Source organism: Nycticebus coucang, chromosome 4 (genome assembly GCF_027406575.1).
Source record: "Nycticebus coucang isolate mNycCou1 chromosome 4, mNycCou1.pri, whole genome shotgun sequence".
Classification (NCBI taxonomy): domain Eukaryota; kingdom Metazoa; phylum Chordata; class Mammalia; order Primates; family Lorisidae; genus Nycticebus; species Nycticebus coucang.
In genome coordinates, this window is record NC_069783.1 from 97,016,328 (window position 1) to 97,034,090 (window position 17,763).

Genomic DNA, 17,763 nt, shown 5'->3' on the forward strand with positions numbered 1-17,763 from the left:
GACTCTGTAGTGTAAATGGTCTAATTCCCTTTGCAGAATGTGATTCTAGTTTCTTAAATTATTCCTTGCTAAAGATAAAATCTCTAAAGGTACCATTCCAAGATAAATGTACTCATGAAATTCAATGCCCTGTCAGATCAGTGCAGCTCACAATGCGGTCTGCAGATGGTATTGGTCTGTGAACTGTTTATCACCTGTCCTCCACTGAGTAACTTTATTTCTGTTTCATTTAATGGAAAAATATTTGGATTGTATCATATGGTATTATTTTCTAATAATTGATTTTATTGTATTTTACAAACATCAATTCATAACAGATTTTAAAAAACAAACTAATTTGTTTGTCACCACCTTACAAAAAAAAAAACATAGGCAAAGGGACAGTATTTTTAAGACTCGAAGCCAAGACACATATTCTGACATTTCAAATCAACTTACTAAAACAATAGGAAAAATTATGTAAAATAGGTGTCTGGAACTTAGGGTTTCTACTTGTACGACATAAGGCTCATTGATATTTTTGTGGCAACTCTTGCCAAGATGTAGAATAATGCTTGGTTTTATTTATTGAATGATATTTCCAGGGCACAGAGGATCCAAGGAATCAAAAGGCTCTCCCCTGAAGATGTGGAGTCCATGAGGGACATTCTGACACGCAACATGTACCAAGTTCGACAAAGGGTGTGTATAATAAGTCTGCTTTGTCGCTATTGCCTGTCTTGGAAACACCCCTACAGGAATCTGCTCTTGTTCCCATTGTCTTCTCTAAAGCAGCCTCTTACTGAACAGTGAAAGTTAATAGTCCTGATTCTGAGCCAAATTGACACCTGTGCCATAAAAAGAAATGCAAATCCAGCAACCATCCCTAGGGGGCAGGCTGCCCTAGCCCTGCAGCCTGGTGCTTTCCAGAGCTGCCCGTCTCGGCATACAGCTGGTCCACTACCCAACAAACATGGCAGGCACCTGCACACTGATCACAGTGGAGCTGACTATAACAAATGTTAAAAAAATTGAGATGGCTTAGATTAGAATATCACAACTATAGTGCTGAAAGCCTGAATAAAAAGAGACACCCTATTTCTCAATTTTGAAAATAAAATAGAGTCGGTACTGTCCTGGGGAACTGAACCGAAGTGCATACCAAGAACATTTTTCAGGGCAATTGATGAATCCATCTGAAACTTTCATTTAGCCAAATTATATTTATATTACTTGTGTTATCTAATTAGTTTTTTCAGGTTTGATGATTTGATTGTCCATCCTAATTCTTGGGTATATAATTATAAGTGAACTTATTAGGAGGGTCTTTGTTTTGTGACTGTGTCACAGATCGTAGTCTTAATGGGACTAAAGAAATATCATGTACTTCAAGCTTCTCATTTTAAAATGTGACACTCCTTGGTGTTCTCGTCATTAGAATTTGGGGTTCTCTCTCTCTCATTTTCAAATAGAAGATACTTAGATTAGTGGCATTGGTTATGTGACTTGTTCAAGGTCATGAAACAAATTCACGTTAGCGACATAGGTCTTCGGACCACCTACCCAGCTCTTTCCTTGATTCAAGACATACCATCCAGTGAAAGTGAATGGTTTGGCTTACTGCTGCAGAAAGGTCAATGATTAAGGGACAGATGTCATTGAAAGGCTTAGCCCCAGATGAAGGACTATATAGGTCAGCATCAATCATAGCGTGGCTTCCAGTAAAATTCCATGGCTTTCAAATCATTCCAAGTGAAACTGTTTCAGTAAGACTATCACATCCTGCCTGAGATAAATAGATAAGAACTTCCTGGTTTGAAGAATGTGGCTAGATTAATGAGGGCCAGGGCCCCAGTGGTACCACGTACCTGGTATTCAGCTGTCTCCCCACGTTGATGAAGGTCAAATTTAGGGAAAGGTCTAGAAATTGAGACAGAGATCCTAGAACTCCGATCTAGTCTAAAATAAGGTCAACTGCTCATCTTTTTTTTTTTTTTATTCTTTTTTAGAGTCAGGTTTCTCCAATAGCCTCCTTTTTTCTTTGTTCCATATGTCCTATTTAGTCTGCCCTCCAGAGTTCTCTTTTCCAAACTTTATGGTCTCTTTGTCCTGGTTGCCCTCACTGTATGAACCAAACGGGGGAGAACATAATTAATGAACAGAAGGTTCATGAACCTGTGATGTTGGCTACTTTGAGGGCCCTGTCCTTTCTGTCCTTGCTTCCTGACCACGCTTTACAAAGGACCACGCTCTCTCCTACCATGGTCCTCTTGCTCTCTTGAAAGAAAAGTCACCCGAAAATGCAACTCAGGACAAATATACATCCTGTTTCTAGTGGACAATCTACATTTTTGAGGAATGTCAAAAGGGGTGTATGTTAGCCATCTAGGGTGTTCTAGCTTGGGTGGCAGGTGCAGGCCTGGGATTTGGGGGCATATCTCACTGTCCATGTCTAGGAGGAAGCCACCTTGAGCATCAGGAGTCACTTCAGGGCAGGGCAGGATGAGTGTAGGGCTTGACTCTAGTGATTTTATTTTATTTTTATTTATTTATTTTGAGACGGAGTCTCACTATGTTGCCCTCAGTAGAGTGCTGTGACTTCACAGCTCACAGCAACCTCAAGCTCTTGGCCTTAAGTGAGTCTCTGCCTCAGTCTCCGAAGTAGCTACAACTACAGGCGCCCGCCACAATGCCTGGCTATTTTTGTCATTCTTGTTGTTGTCATGGTTGTTTAGCAGGTCCAGGCTGATTTTGAACCCACCAGCCCTGGTGCATGTGGCCAGCACCCTAACCACTAAGTGATGGCCGCCAAGCCATAGTGATTTTAATGTAAAGTTGATCCAAAACTAAACTGGGACCCCAGGGTCTACTGCTCCTGGGGTGACTCCAGCCTCTCTAGTTTGAAGTCCTGCCCCACCACACACCCAGGACAGAATCTTCACAGTTGGGGAGATTGAAGGACTGACCTCTGGAGGTTCCCAACGGGACAGCCACAGAGGAAGCTTTCTAGAACATAGTGGGGATAGGGACTGAGAAACACTCTTTCTAAACTTAGAAGAAACTGCCCCAGTCCAGACTCCCAGAATAGGTCACAGGTTGATGGGCGGTTGCTGGGATGGCCTAAGTGATCAAATCACTCTAGGAATTTCTACATAATTTCAAAGGAAGAAAGTTATTTATTCAATTTCAATTTCTTTCAGCAAGCAGGTAATGAAAATCTAGACTGTGCTGTGCGTCAGGAACACGGCACTGAGTGGGGCAAAGTTCCTACTCCCGTAGCACTCAAGGTGCAGTAGGAAATGCAAACTTTAAGCAGTAACCACCTCTTCACTAAAAGGGCAGAAATGTAAGGAGAAAAGAGAAAAGATTTGCATATATATCACAGGCTTAGAATCTTCTCTGCTCCCTGCAAGCAGGCAAAAATAGAGAAGCACTTAGGTTACGAAATGTGAGGTGAAACAGAAGACTAATGTCCAACAGTTCCTTGAAGTACAGCCCCAAACCCCAAGTCTGGGTGTAGGAAATTCTTACCGGTAACATACTGTGTGTATGCACACACACGTACGTACACATAGATATAAACACACAAACATACACACATGCTGGATTTAGTTTTCCTTAACATCAACATTGATAGAAAACTGTAAAAGTTTATCTCTGTGTTCTTGATTCTTACCTGTCTAATCTTTTCTTGTGGTAGTGTTGTACTATCATCTTGAATATTGTAGTACATAAAATGCACTTAGTTTGAGGTCTGTCAACCATGATGATAGACAAGAATCCATATTTCAAACTGTCATCAAAATTCAATTTAGGGGGCCAAATTCTTGTGAGATCAGTTAGTTTGTCAGAAGTGGATTGATAAAGAGCCCTTCTTTGGGAAGGTGAAAGTCAGCTTTGCTGCTTCCTCAATGCTCCCGTGGCCTTCAGCTATGGTTTCTCTCTGGAACTGCTCTCAGGCGACTGTGTATTTCATGAGGATTCATTTAGTTAATAGAGCATGAAAATCAGGAACCTATACACTAAGACATAAACAGTAAGCTGGAAGCCACTGAAACCAATGGAGACTATTCGTTGTCAACTATTCCTTGACCACATATGGACCAAGTGAGGGCCCATTCTAAATCCATAGATTAAGGATTAATAAAGCTTGAACACTTGTATTTCTCAGATGAAAATCAACAGAAATAGAAGCAGCAGTATTTTTCTTTTCTTTGTGTGGCTCGTCTCATGATACCCTTTGGCATCTCTGCACCCCACCTAAGAGATATGGGACCTGGAGAATGGAGTCTCTGCTCCTTGCAGGTTGCTCATGGCCTGGTCCCAGCCCCTCCCTGCTCCTCCACGGTCACCTCTTACTACACTGTAAATAAAATACATAGTTGGTCTTCCTGTGGTCCCACACATTCCTGGCTCATTTGCAGTGGTTCCTCGTATAGCCCCATGTTGGCCAACAGATCATGTCTTAGCTCTTGTGTTCCCTCTTACTGGAATTTACTCCCAAGACCTACTCTCTTCTAAGACTCTGCTCAGCGCCACAAGCCTTTCCCATCCAAGACAGGAAGAAGTGCCCTTTGTCTGTGCTGTGCTGTTCTCTGATGATCCCAACCTCCAACCACTTGCCTGAGCTAATAACCTGACATCCTTATTTGATTGACTCCCCCAGGAGACTGCAAGCCAATTGAAGACCAGAATTCTAGTTTATTCCTTTTTCAGTCTTGTGCCTGCCACAGCACCTGGCACACAAAGTATTTGCTCTGTCGCATTTGAGTTTAGCTGCACTGACTGTCCCTGTCAGAGCATCCATCAGTGGGGAGAGGCAGCACCTGCAACTCCTCTGCCATCCCCCAGCAGGATTTTGTGGTTTATTAGAGTACACAGTGTGCCACCTGCTGACCCTGGGGAAGTAGGGCACTCACTGCCAAACCTCAGAGTGAGCAGCAAGGGGAAAAAGAAATTCCAGTAAAGCCCTTTGCCTTCTGTCTGAGGGCTGACCCATGTCTGCCTACCATCCATGACAAGTTTTCACTGGCCTGGGATAAGGACAAGGAAGACATTTTTCCTAAAGCTAAATCGATTCAATTTGAAGAGCTGTCTTATTAAATCCAAATGCTAGGAACCACTGGCTTGGTACGAAAACCACAACCTGGGAAAGAAGTGTGTGTGCATGGGATGGGCCAAGTCTGTGGGTCCCTTGGGGGGATGGCTGCAAGGATAACAGAGGAGAAGGTGCAGTCTCCAGCCACAGTGCTGCCCCGAGAGTGGTGAACTCCAGGGGGCCGCCCGCTTCAGCAGTCTTAGCTTGGGATGTTTCCACAGCTGGGGAAGCCCTTCTGTATGTGACATTCCATTCTCTCCGCAGACCCTGTCCTACAACAAATACAACCTCAAGCCCCAAACAAGTGAGAAGCAGGCTAAAGAGATCCTGATCCGCCGCCAGAACACGTTCCGGGAGAGCAGGAAAGGCCACAGCCTGCCCTGGGGAAAACCGGTATGCTGGGGACCTTCCTTCAGTGTGTCACCTGGGATTTGAGCCCATCCATGTAAGATAGGGTCTTCTCAGGAGAATGACCATCAATATTTAAACAAAAACGTTTCCTTATTGCCAGAGAGGTTATAAAAGCGTGAGAGTGTGGGATACCAAGACTACCTCCCTCCATGGGCCCAGGGGAGTAGTAGGTCCTCCCAGGCATTGGTTCCTGGGGCACTGCTCTTAGGGTGAGTCAGAGATGGCTGGCCACTGGCATGTTAGCCTCACCCTAGCCTCAGGGGGACTACCGGAGTAGCTCTGAGAGGTTGACAATGGTGCATTTTCTGGCTGGGCCTGATAGCTCACACCTGCAATCCTAGCACTCTGGGAGGCTGAAACAGATGGATCGCTTGAGCTCACGAGGTCAAGACCAGTCTGAGCAAGAGCCTGTCTCTAAAGATAGAGGATCATTTGAGCCCAGGAGTTTGAGGTTGCTGTGAGCTATGACGTAACAGCACTCTACTGAGGGCAACAACGTGAGACTCTGTCTCAACAACAACAACAACAAAAGTAACGGTTCATCTTTTGATGAGAGAGAAAGGAAATACATGTTGAAGACAGACGTGTTCTGCTTTCCTTAAACAAAAGTACCTGAAAGCCAGTAACCCAGACAAGATGCTGCTGTGTAGATCTGCTCACTTACTTTATTTGCCAAATGAAGCTTTTAATTGCAGTAGCTCATTCTGCTTTTTATTTCTGCTTGCTACTTATAGGCTGGCACCAAAAATATCCGTTACCTCTCCTTTCCCTACGGCCATCCTCAGTCTGCCGGAGGAGACTCTGGGGCTGCTGAATTCACAGGTACTGGCATTCTCTTCCTGCAAAGAGGCAGATTACCATCTACAAATGCTTGGGGGTTTGTGGGCCGAGAGGGAAAATCAGGAACATTATGTAGGTTACTCACATGAGGAGGAAAAGAAGAAAACAACTTCTTTCATGAATGAAATTCAGAACTTTATTTGTGGACAGTGAAATTTGAATTTTGTAAAATTTTTGCTTATCATAAAATATTATCTTCCTTTAATTTGTCTCAGCCTGTAATCCTAGCTCTCTGGGAAGCTGAGACAGGTGGATTAATTTAAAAATGTACTGGACATTTGTAGCTCACAGGCCATATGGAGGCAGCAGGCCAGATAGGGCCCACAGGTTATGATTTGCCAACCCCTGTCTTGAAGAAATGTAATAAAAGGGGCTCTTCACTGAAGTTGTGGTAATTACCCACAGTTTAAATATGAGCAGAATGCTCTAAAGTTGATTAGATTTTACCAAAGTGATGCCATCAAATTTACTGATTTCTGAGAAGAAAAAGTAATGATGTGGCACTTGTATTTCCACTTATCCTTAAAAAGTTTTAAAGAATTGTAATCATGATCAAAGTGACACTGAGATGGTCCTCAGTATGTATCAAGGCACCATTGATTATGGGAATCCATTCTGTCTTCAAACCTGAAGTCTTTCGGCACCAGGAGAAGGTCAGACAATAACCAGAGGGGCTCCATGGGGGTACTAAGGAGGGTCTCGTCCTGCAGGCGGTCCACAGCTGTCCAGCCTGAGACTGGGAGAACACGTCCCTTCCTTGCTCTCCCCTGGCCCTCCTGGGGCAGGACTTCTCTTGCTCTGAATGTCTGGGGGCTCCAACCTGTTTTGAGGGCCTTCACATGCTTTTCTCTGGCTTTGGAGCTCATGTGGTATTATAATTAAGAGGTCTCTCTTCAAAACCCCGTCTATGCCCTGAGCTGCTTAATATACATGTGGCTTGGGGAAGATGAGGAGGCTCTGGGGTTGAATGGTGGTGAAGACGACGCAGCTGAGTACACTTCACCACTGAACTGCAGTTCCGTAAACAGAGTTACAAGGGCAAACTTCATGTTGTGTATATATTTACTATAATTAAACAAAAATGTGGAGGGTTGTGGGGAGAAGAGTTGTATGCTGGGTCTGGGTCTCTAAGCAGTGTGTCAGGCTCTGCCCTGCCCGCAGAAGCACTTTCCATATTTCTCCTTTCTCCCCAGGGTGCCTAGGTCCAGAAGTTAAGCCTGTCAGGTGGGAGGTAGGAGAACAGATAATGAGACTTTGCTGTGCACCATCCCTGGAACCACACTGCCTGGGTGTTCACATGGGGAAGGGTTGTACAAAGGACAAAACACATCCCGACCCTTCCTCCTGCGTTCCCTCTTTCTGGGTAACTTCTTCCTCACAGCTTGGGCAGATCTGGTCGTGTAATTGAGTAAAATCTTGAAAGTCACATGCCCAAGCCTCTCCCTAGTGCTCGGATCCCACCTTACCATTATCCAGAAAGTGGTCAGGAAACTGGCTAGAGCGCACACTCCAAAGGAATGGCCCAACTGAGACAAGGGACAGGGCGTGGAGCAGAAGCCCTCAGCCATTGTTTTCTTAGGTTGAGCTTAGAGCACTAGAGGATCTAGAGGGACTCTGGTCCCAGCCCCACCATAGGGCAGAGAGTCATGGGAAAAAAGGACAAGTATACTAAATAATATTTTCTTTATTGAAAGTAGTTAATCCCCACCCCCTAGTCCCACTGTATCTTTCAAGCTTCTCAGGATAATTTGGTCACATTCTGGAAAAACATTCTTCGACAAGATATTTTAAGATTTTTTGATATCCCACATTCTGAACACTTTTTGTCATATGTAAGCCTTTGGGTGCATTAGTTTTACTGTGGGGCTTTTGTTTTTGTTTTTTTTAGGAAGGAGTAGAGGGTGAAAGAAAGATCATGGATTTCAGATGTAAATATAAATGTCTGAAAATTCCTAAACTCTCAGGACACGAATTAAAGGGGAAACAAATTTATTAATACTTGAAGGAAATTAGAATCAATGAGATGTGGAATATATTCCTTTGATGATGTCTGAACATTGAGGTAGGGAAAAGGCAAGGCCTTAGTCATGGGTTAGGAAGATGCTTGGGAGTGAGTGTCGCATAGACACCTGACGGCTCCTCCTCTCAAGATGTGCCCCTGTCCCACCTGTGCATGGTGGGTGTAAAGGGGAAGGATTCTCAGCAGGACAGGCTCTGCTATAACTCCAGTCCTGTCTCCATGGGCTGTGCGATGACATTGAATGTCACTTAACCTTGTGAAACCTCAGCCACTTTACTTATGAAATGAGGGTCATAATTTTAGTCATTTAAAAGGGCCATTACAAGGATTCAATGGGACAATAAACAAAATGATGAGCATGATGACTGCCACATGGTAAGTTCTCAATGAAGGGACATTCGTTCCCATCATGATCATTGGCATCAGGGCCAGCTACCGTTCACTGGCTCACCCCTTTGAAAGGAAAGCACCCGGTCATTCTCTGGCCTCTGCTGTGGCTCCTTTGTGTCCCCATTTCTCCAAGACGGGCTTTTTCAAAGTCAAAGAAATGAAACTCAGATGTAATGCTTTCTGGCAACCACTGATTTAAAAACAAAGCAAGATACAACCAGCCCCGTGTGTATTTATTTGGCTGTACCGTGCCACTTTCCATTTACCATTTAGCTTTGGACAAGGCAATGCACATTGGTTCCCTACAGTCTACGTCCATGGCCAACTGATCTGATTTTATAAAAAGATACTACCTTACCTACCTAGGAAAAACTGGCTGGATACAGTTTTCCATGCATTTCTATTTATTTATAGCATTGCACTTATAGCTTCTGTGCTCCCATCTGCTCGGGGTGGTAACTTTGAAAAGGGAAATTTATGCTGATAAGCAAGTTGAGTGTAAGCCCTCAGAGGGAGGGCTTTGCTTCACTCTCAGTTATTGTCAGCTAGAGATTAAGTCTCAACTCTGATTTTAAGTCTTGTTTTTTGCCCTTCTTACCATGATGTTTTCCTAGATGATGAAAACAGTGATCCCGGACTCCCGTTCATCAAGCTTAGCACAGGATCTCAGACAGAATCACTTCAGAAAAGGCAGATGCAAGAGGCTATCCCAATGAAGAGCCTACATGGAGAAGGGAAGGCATTCAGCTCCCGTTATCAAAGAGATGCGAACCAAGAAGGGGCTGTGGGAGGAGGCAGGAGGGCCGCCTCAAGGCCCAAACCACTGTTTCACGTGGTGGATGAGGAGTATGAATCTGGAGTGGAGAGTGAGCAAGAGTCCCCAGCAGCTGCGTCCAGATGGACAGCGGACCACAGAGAAGACAGCAGGGAACACCACAAGTCCCACACTCCTTTGCTCCAAAGAAAATAGTGTTACTGTTTCTATGTGTTTTCAAGAGTCTATCTCCCTGTGACAGCGAAAGGAGGGTTTTTGAAGTTCAGAAGAGAGCTGCTGAGTTTGCTTTTCTGGATCTATTAGCTATGTATCTACAGAGGCAGGACATTTTTTCAGAAGTCTGGGAGCAGACTCCCAGGCGGTACCATGTTCTTAGCGGATGTAACTTTGCAGATGAATAATTCTCTGTGAGTGAAAGAAGCCATTCACCCCAGGAATTAGTCACTAAGAATTCCTAAGAACTTTCTATCTAGAATGATCCATGTCACATATTTCAACAGGTGTGGATGGTCAGTAATTTACATGGATTATGTGCATGTGCAACTTGCAATCCAAGTAGAACCAGAAGGGGCCTTTGAAGCCCCCTGGCTCAGCCCCTTGAGTTTACTGACAAGGACACCTCATCAGAGGCCGTGTGGTGAGATCACCTTCTGCCCTTCCTCCCATGTCAATGCATTCAATTTCGATTTTGATATTTGATATGCAATAACTGTATTTCAACAGAGGGATAAAATTTATTGTAGCATTGATGTATTTAATCAGCAGCAATGATGGACATGATGTGCATTGTAGGATTAATGTGAACAATGGGCTTACAATCTATTTTATAATCAGAATATTTATTTTAAGAATATTATAAACAAAACAGCCACAACAGTTTAATAGCAGTGACATGAACAGCAGGCATTCATTAGGTGTGTGTGTGCACTAGGGTTTGAAACTATTTCCCAAATTAATTTTCCATCCTAATTATCCCCCATATTTGACCTTGACTCTTATACTCCAGTTTTCCAGTTATATTTATCTTTCCTCCCTCCTTCTCTTCTCTTCTCTATGGCCTCCTGTGAGTTAATATACATTCTCAAGTGTTATTTTATTATGCCAAATAACTAACCTGTAATACTCAATTAGCCAAATACCATTTTAATATCAATGTTTTGGGAATCTCTATCATCCCTGACTGATTTAATCTTCTACATCTTTAAAGGCCATGATCGAATGCAGCCTGTCCCCTAGAACAGGGTTCTCTACCTTGAACCCCTGACTTACTCTTCGGTGTCCCCAAAGCCCTTTGGATATACTACGGAATTTACCTGTGAATTATGTTTATACATCTACATGTGGGTCTGTTCTGCTGGTCTATGGCCTGAAGGACAGGGAGAATAGTTTGTTCATTTTACTTTTTGTTTTTTTATTTTTATTTTTGCAGTTTTTGGCCGGGACTGGGTTTGAACCTGCCACCTCCGGCATATGGGGCCGGCGCCCTACCCCTTTGAGCCACAGGCACCACCTAGTTTGTTCATTTTAAGTTTCATCCATTTATCTGTTGTGTTTTTTATGTCATTGATTTATCTTTTTGGTATTTTTTAGATTTTATCAATTTTTTCTTTTTTTTTGGTTATTATAGTGCCTTGTACAAGGTCGATTTTCTATAAATGTTGAACTGGCAATAAGGAAAGGACTTTGGAAAAGGCATCAGTGGACATTCTTATTTTCCAGGTGACAGGTCTTGAGATACTATCTGATGCTGGCTCAGGGTTTGCTTTTCCTTGAAGGATGTGGGCTTGTCCTCTAGCATAGCCTATGGATATCTAGTTACTGACTAAGGACATGCACTCTCCCTTGGATTTATATTTTATAAATGAACTTCACTCAGGTTCCTACTGCAATGGTAGACAAGGCCACCAAAGAAGCTCACTTGTCTGTCTTCTGAATCTGAAATATAATGCTACTTCTGGATTGTCCAAATATCTTGATTTTAATGAAAATTAAACAAAACTAAACAATAGCATATAAAACTCAGGGATATCTGTGGTTTTTTTTTTTTTCCTTTTGTTTAAACAAGCAATCCAAAGCAACACAAAAATCTTAAACCACAGATGGAGATACAGACACAGAAGAGTCATCAGAATTCACCTTTCCTTCCCGTGTCAGAAGTAAGAGAGATTCTTGAGAGCCAAAGAGTGTCTATGTCCCTTAGGGGGACTCTCACCACATAACAGAAATCCAAATTGTGAAGGCCCATTCCCAGAGCAGCCAGCAAGGTGTACGGCTTAGTGGAATCCATCTAAGTCTCCTGTTTTCTCTGAGATGCTGGTGCCATTAAGATGAGGGGTGGTAGGATTTAGAACAACTGGAATAAATCACAATGGAGTTGTTTTCTCTAACAACACTGGCTGGCCATGGCTGCCCAAGCTTGGAAAGTGGCCCTGAGCTTCTGCCTGAAATGTGTAGCAGGTGGAAGGCCCCTGTGATCCTGGTGGCTCTGTTGGACTCAGAGAGCTCACAGCCAAAATGGTGCCTTTATTTGATCATCCAGTGAAATTTCAAAATGCAGTGTGATCTGGTCTCCCCTCCACACTCTCCTGAGTGACAGCCTCTTTGAAGATTGGTTCAATGTATAATAGGTACAAAGTACTATAGGTACAAAAACACAATGAGTTTTTCCAACAAGCACGCAACAGTGCAGCTAACGGAGTTTCTTCTGAAGTGCTGAAGGTCTGGCTCTTGTTCCCTACTCACCTCTGGAAGGAAATAAAATTGCATAAAGATTCCTATCCTGGGTCTGCCTGCTGGTGCCTAAGTAGTCACCATCTCTGCTAATGGTGCCCAAGAGTTTGTCCTTTCATCTTTAGCCTCAAAAAATCAGATGCACAACACAAAAAAATCCTCATTTTTGTGGATTTCCTTCTCTGAGTTTTTGTATTGTTTTGTGTTTAACTTTCCTTTTTTTTTTTTGTTTTTGAGACAGAGTCTCATTTTGTCACCCTTAGTAGAGGGTAGAGAGCCATGGCATTATAGGTCATATCAACCTGTAACTCTTGGGCTCAAGTGATCCACCTGTCTCAGCCTCCAGAGTAGCTGAGACTACAGGCTCTGCCACAATGCTGGGCTAGTTTTTCTATTTTTAGTAGAGACAGGGTCTCCCTATTGCTCAAGCTGGTCTTGGACTCCTGAGCTCGGGCCGTCCACCAGCTTTGGCTTTCCAGAGTGCTGGGATTCCACGCATGAGCCATCTCACACAGCCTATTTGTGTTTAACTTTCTGAAACCTGTTTACATTGTTAGCCTAAAGCGTCTTGAGTCTCAATGAATCCTGAAGTTGAATAAAGGAACATTTTATTTTTCCCATACAGCAGTCTTCCACCTTAAAGGTTTTCCCCATGTTTTCTGGTGTTTGAGACAGGGGGACATTCTTCTTCATCCTCCTCAAGTCTGACATGACGCTGCGGGCATCTCCCCTGTCTTTAGTCCACCTGATTTTATTGGCCCTAAGAGGGAATCTGCAATGACAAATGGAGAATGAGATTCTGCTCACTGTTAGGCTGCCTTCATTCTTTTCTTTCTCTCATGCAGGCTGTATACTTCTGTGCTTCTTTTGTCAGAAAAAGTTAAGAGGGTCATCAGTGGTGGACCTGGAATACCACCTGAATTCCATGATAGAATTACCCTTCTGTAGAAGATGTGACTATCAAGGCTGGTGTGTAGGCAGAATTCAAGTCTTCTGTCTGAAATGTTGATTTCCCCTTGTAGAGAAACACCCTGAACGCTTCCTCACTTGACAGATGCCTGCCCCTCTGATCATTTAGATATTATTATTATTATTATTTGGAGACAGAGTCTCACTTTGTCACCCTTGGTAGAGTGGGTAGAGTATCCTTGCATCATAGCTCACCACAACCTCAAACTCATGGGCTCAAGCAATTCTCTTGCCTCAGCCTCCCAAGTAGCTGGGACTACAGGTGCCTACAACAACATCTGGCTATTTTTTTAAAGATGGGGTCTCACTCCATCTCAGGCTGGTCTCCAACCTGTTAGCTCAGATAATCCACCTGCTTCAGCCTCCCAGAGTTCTAGGATTAGAGGTGTGAGCCACTGCTTTGGGCCTTGGTCGTTTAGATTTTTAATCAATATAGCCAATTCAGAGCTCAGGCTCTGAAATCAGACCACTTTTAGCTGTGAGACAAGTTAATTATCTACCTGTAATTATGACTGTAGGATGACTATAAGAATTAAAGGAGATAATACAGCAGAACCTCTATACTTGACCATCTCCCTGCATTGACCATCTCCTTGAGTTGACTTAGTTTTCATAGACCAGACATGCACTACATGTACGTATCAGTATAGTAGGCCTAGTTCCTTATGTTGACCATGTCTGCATGTTGACCTGTTTGTTACAGTCCCTTGGGTGGTTGGTCAACGTACAGAGGTTCGACCATATATGTAAAATTCTTAGCTTAGTGTCTGTTTAGAGTAAGATCTTGATCGCTATTAGCTATCTGTTTTGTGTCCTTACCTTATGTGGAAAGAATATTGCTTCATTTTTCTTTTCTCCTCTCCCTTTTTGGAATTACTACCAAGGTGGGCAATTCTAATCTTCTAATCTTGATTTGTGCTCGAAGAGATCATGAATGTATAGGCACAGCCAGACAGTGGGGAAAGGAGAAACTTATCTTTATTGAGAAAAAATCTAATGGAGTTTAATTTCTCAGCTTAGAATTTTCTCTAAGAGATTTTTCTCTCCAAAAAAGTGATTCTCTTAACTTCTGAATATTAACTAAAGAGATGTGTTTAAGCATTTTCAGTCTAAAAGGAAATAGTTTCTAATATGTTTTATAATGCACCGAAATTAGGCAGAGTAAATTTTTTATATAAATAAAGTCAGTGAGTTTGTTGGTGTTTGAGATTTTTGCAAGTATATTTTATCCACAAATAAAATGGCTTTTTGTAGTTTTTGATTTTTTCCCCCTGACTAGATTCTGTCAAGTATCTTCTTTCTAACTCTTCCTGAGAAAACCCAGCAGTGCAGACAGAAGGCTTCCTTTCAGGACATCAGTCACTGTTAATTGTTAATGGGGCCATGAGCCAAGGAGAAATAAAAGGGGTGCCCACATCACAGCTAGCAGCTCCTATAATCAGAAAGTGATGTGCCCTTTCATCCGTGCACACTAATTGATTTAATAGATTCTTTTTTTTTTCCTGAGACTCTAATGAGCCTCCAAACCAGGAATATTCAAGTAAGTGTGGTAGGTTAGAAATCAAAGTTTCCATTGCCTCGCCTTCTTCAAGTTAAGGTTTAGTTAACAAAGTAACTCAAAACATGCTGGGAACTAAACCAAGATGGCTACTATGGCCAGTTTTCAGCCATATTAATACAGATCTCAAATCAAAATACGTGGTCCTAAAATCGAAATATCTACTCTGGTTCTGAGAAGTCAATCTTGAATAAAATCGTGACGGTAAAGCATGCTTACTATGTGTCAGGCACTATTTAAAAATGCTATACTTAGGTAAATGTTCGTTTCAGTCCATCTTCAATGAAGAGAAGCAAGTTAAGAAAGGTTAAATAACAGGTCCAAGTTCTTTCTACTTCCAGGGAAGGCCTTGGCCACTCGGTCTGTGTTGGTTCATAATCACCAACCTAAATCTCCTTTTTGAGTAAAATTGGGAATTTAATGAATGAATCAGATCTACACAAAGTTCTTTCTCTTCTGGGAAAGATTCAATAGGAAGAAGCAGAGAAGCTCCACCTGGCTAAAAAAAAAAAAAAAAATGTTTGCTTTTAAATGAACAAATAAATACAGCTGCAGCTGTTGTTCTTTTGCAAATCTGTTTTTACAAACTTCATGGATGATTCAGGGGTCCTCAAACTTTTTAAACAGGGGGCCAGTTCACTCTCCCTCAGACCGTTGGAGGGCCGGACTACAGTTTAAAAAAAAAACCTATGAACAAATTCCTGTGCACACTGCACATATCTTATTTTGAAGTAAAAGAAAAGAAAAAGGGGAACAAATACAATCACACCGCCTCATGTGGCCTGCAGGCCATAGTTTGAGGACTCCTGAGTGAGAAACAAGACTGATAATTTGAGTGATTATGGTTTTTTTTCTTTTAAGGATCCATAGACTGTTTTGTGTCTGATTTCAGATGGAGTTTCTTTCTAATTCAATTATACATTGTTTCCAAAGAATGCCTTTCTTGGTTCCCAAATGAGTCCTTGTCTAGACAATCTGCATAGTCCTCAGCAGCATTGAAACACTGACCTGTGTTATTTACTTATGATGGAATTGTAAATCAACAGTTCCATGGGAGGAGAAATGAAAGAGGATAGGGAGAATGATTTTGAAGCATTCACATATTTTAATATTCTTATATTATATTCTTGGAAAGCACTATTGAAATATTTTGTCTGTGTGCTCAGCATGTTACTAAGAACTGTATATAAACATTTAAAAAATTTAATTCCCATAGCAATCTTATGAAGTAGTTATTATGATTATTGTCCCTATTTTTGAGGTAAAGAAACTGAGTCTTTTTTTTTTTTTTTTGAAGACAGTCTTACTCTGTCACCCTGGCTAGAGTGCCATTGTGTCATAGCTCACAGCAACCTCAAACTTTTGGGCTGAATTGAACCTCTTGCCTCAGTTTCCTGAGGAGCTGGGGCTGCAGATGCCTGCCACAACACTTGGCTATTTTTTATTTTTATAGTAGAGAAAGGCTGTCACTCTTGCTCAGGCTGGTCTTGAACTCCTTGAGCTCAAGCAATCTACCTGCCTCAGCCTCTCCGAGACCTAGGATTATGTGTGTGAGCCACTGTTCCCCACCAGAAACTGAGTCTTATGGAAGTTTTCCCCAAGGACACACAGCTACTAAGTGGGGATATCATTTAAAGCTGTCAAACTGCAAAACCACTATCTCTATTCACCCAGCTGTCGTAATACGCTCGTATTGGTTGTAGGGAATGAACAGAATAACCTACAAATATATACACACTCTTTGCCTGGATCCTTTAAATTCTAAAGATTACTTTTACCAAACTGGGTAAAATTTAGGTCTTGTTTATCCAGTCCTACCACTACTCCAAGATTTCCTTCCCATTTTACTTGATTACTAATTCACAGAACAGTGGTTGTAGCTAAAATCATTCAGGAGTTCACATCTTGGGTTAAGGATAATGAATTGAGAGTATAAGTTATGCTTCAATTAAATGTTTAGTTCGATATTTTATTTCCATTGGATTTTATTTTTCACCTAGTAAAAATACTAGAAATAGAGCCAGTTAGAAAAATAAGGTGTCACTTAGCACCCTGGCCTCAGACCAGTTGAAAAGGAAGGAAGGCCCTGTAGTGTTTCATTTATTTTAATTCCTTGCAGGAATTTTTCTAGGTAACTAGGAGCAAGTGAAACTCTGACTCTGGGTTTCACTGGTGTATGATTTCATCTGTGAAGGCCCTTGTTGTGAGTTTGTGCTCATCCTGGACCTGGCTCAGAAGCAGCTCTATTATCTAACTGTGCCATCTTTAAAAGGGGCTGTGTATGTGGGAGGAGGAGCAGATGTCACTAAAGTTCTAAATGGATAAGTTAAAAAAAAAAAAGTCAGACAGAGGAAAGGAGGATAAATATTGTGCCCCCCAAAGGGGAATATTCTTAAAAAGAGAGGACAAAAGGACAGGTCCTCGCCCAAGGACACACCCACGGAAAGTCACATGGAGCAGGGCAGTACAAACCAGCAGTCTTCGGGAAAACAATGCTTGCCCTACCCCACCCACACCCCTGGAGCTGAATTTCAAGTTCTGAATTTAGACAAGACAGCTGGAATTTCTGCAGTTTCACTCCCCAACAAGCAGAGTTTCAGGCAGCTCTCTGGTTTAAAAAAAAAAAAAAAAAAATGTTTGGACAAATATCACAAGAGGGAAAGTAAGAATTGAAAGGTAAATTACATTGATGGTGAATCTGAGTAATTACGTTTTCCCAGACAGAAGGAGCAAAAATAAGGTATTACTTTCTCACAAGAGGGTTAGTTTCATAATGACTTGAGGAGGTAGAATTAATTTGTTGGAAGAGAAAGGTACTATTGTGACAAAATCACAGAACTAAATCCTTCCTGGTATTTTGGGTGAGCTCAGGAAATGTTCACATATAAGAGAGAATTTTACATTTGAGAAATTATTTGCAAGGCTTAGCATACTGCCCAGTGTTCTCCATAAGACCATAAATGCTTTGAATTCCAGACATGACATAAAGAACA

At 42.1% G+C, this 17,763-nt stretch overlaps 1 protein-coding gene across 1 annotated transcript in view; it reads left to right on the forward strand.

Moving 5' to 3' along the window:
• Nucleotides 1-12,159, forward strand: part of SLC9A4 (solute carrier family 9 member A4) — a 62,959-nt gene extending 50,800 nt beyond the window's left edge. The window contains exons 9-12 of the mRNA XM_053588660.1: nt 585-681; nt 5,342-5,470; nt 6,223-6,310; nt 9,353-12,159. Coding sequence (XP_053444635.1) covers nt 585-681; nt 5,342-5,470; nt 6,223-6,310; nt 9,353-9,708 — 670 coding nt within the window. The 3' untranslated portion in view covers nt 9,709-12,159. The remainder of the gene's footprint in view (nt 1-584; nt 682-5,341; nt 5,471-6,222; nt 6,311-9,352) is intronic.
• Nucleotides 12,160-17,763: the final 5,604 nt, after the last annotated feature.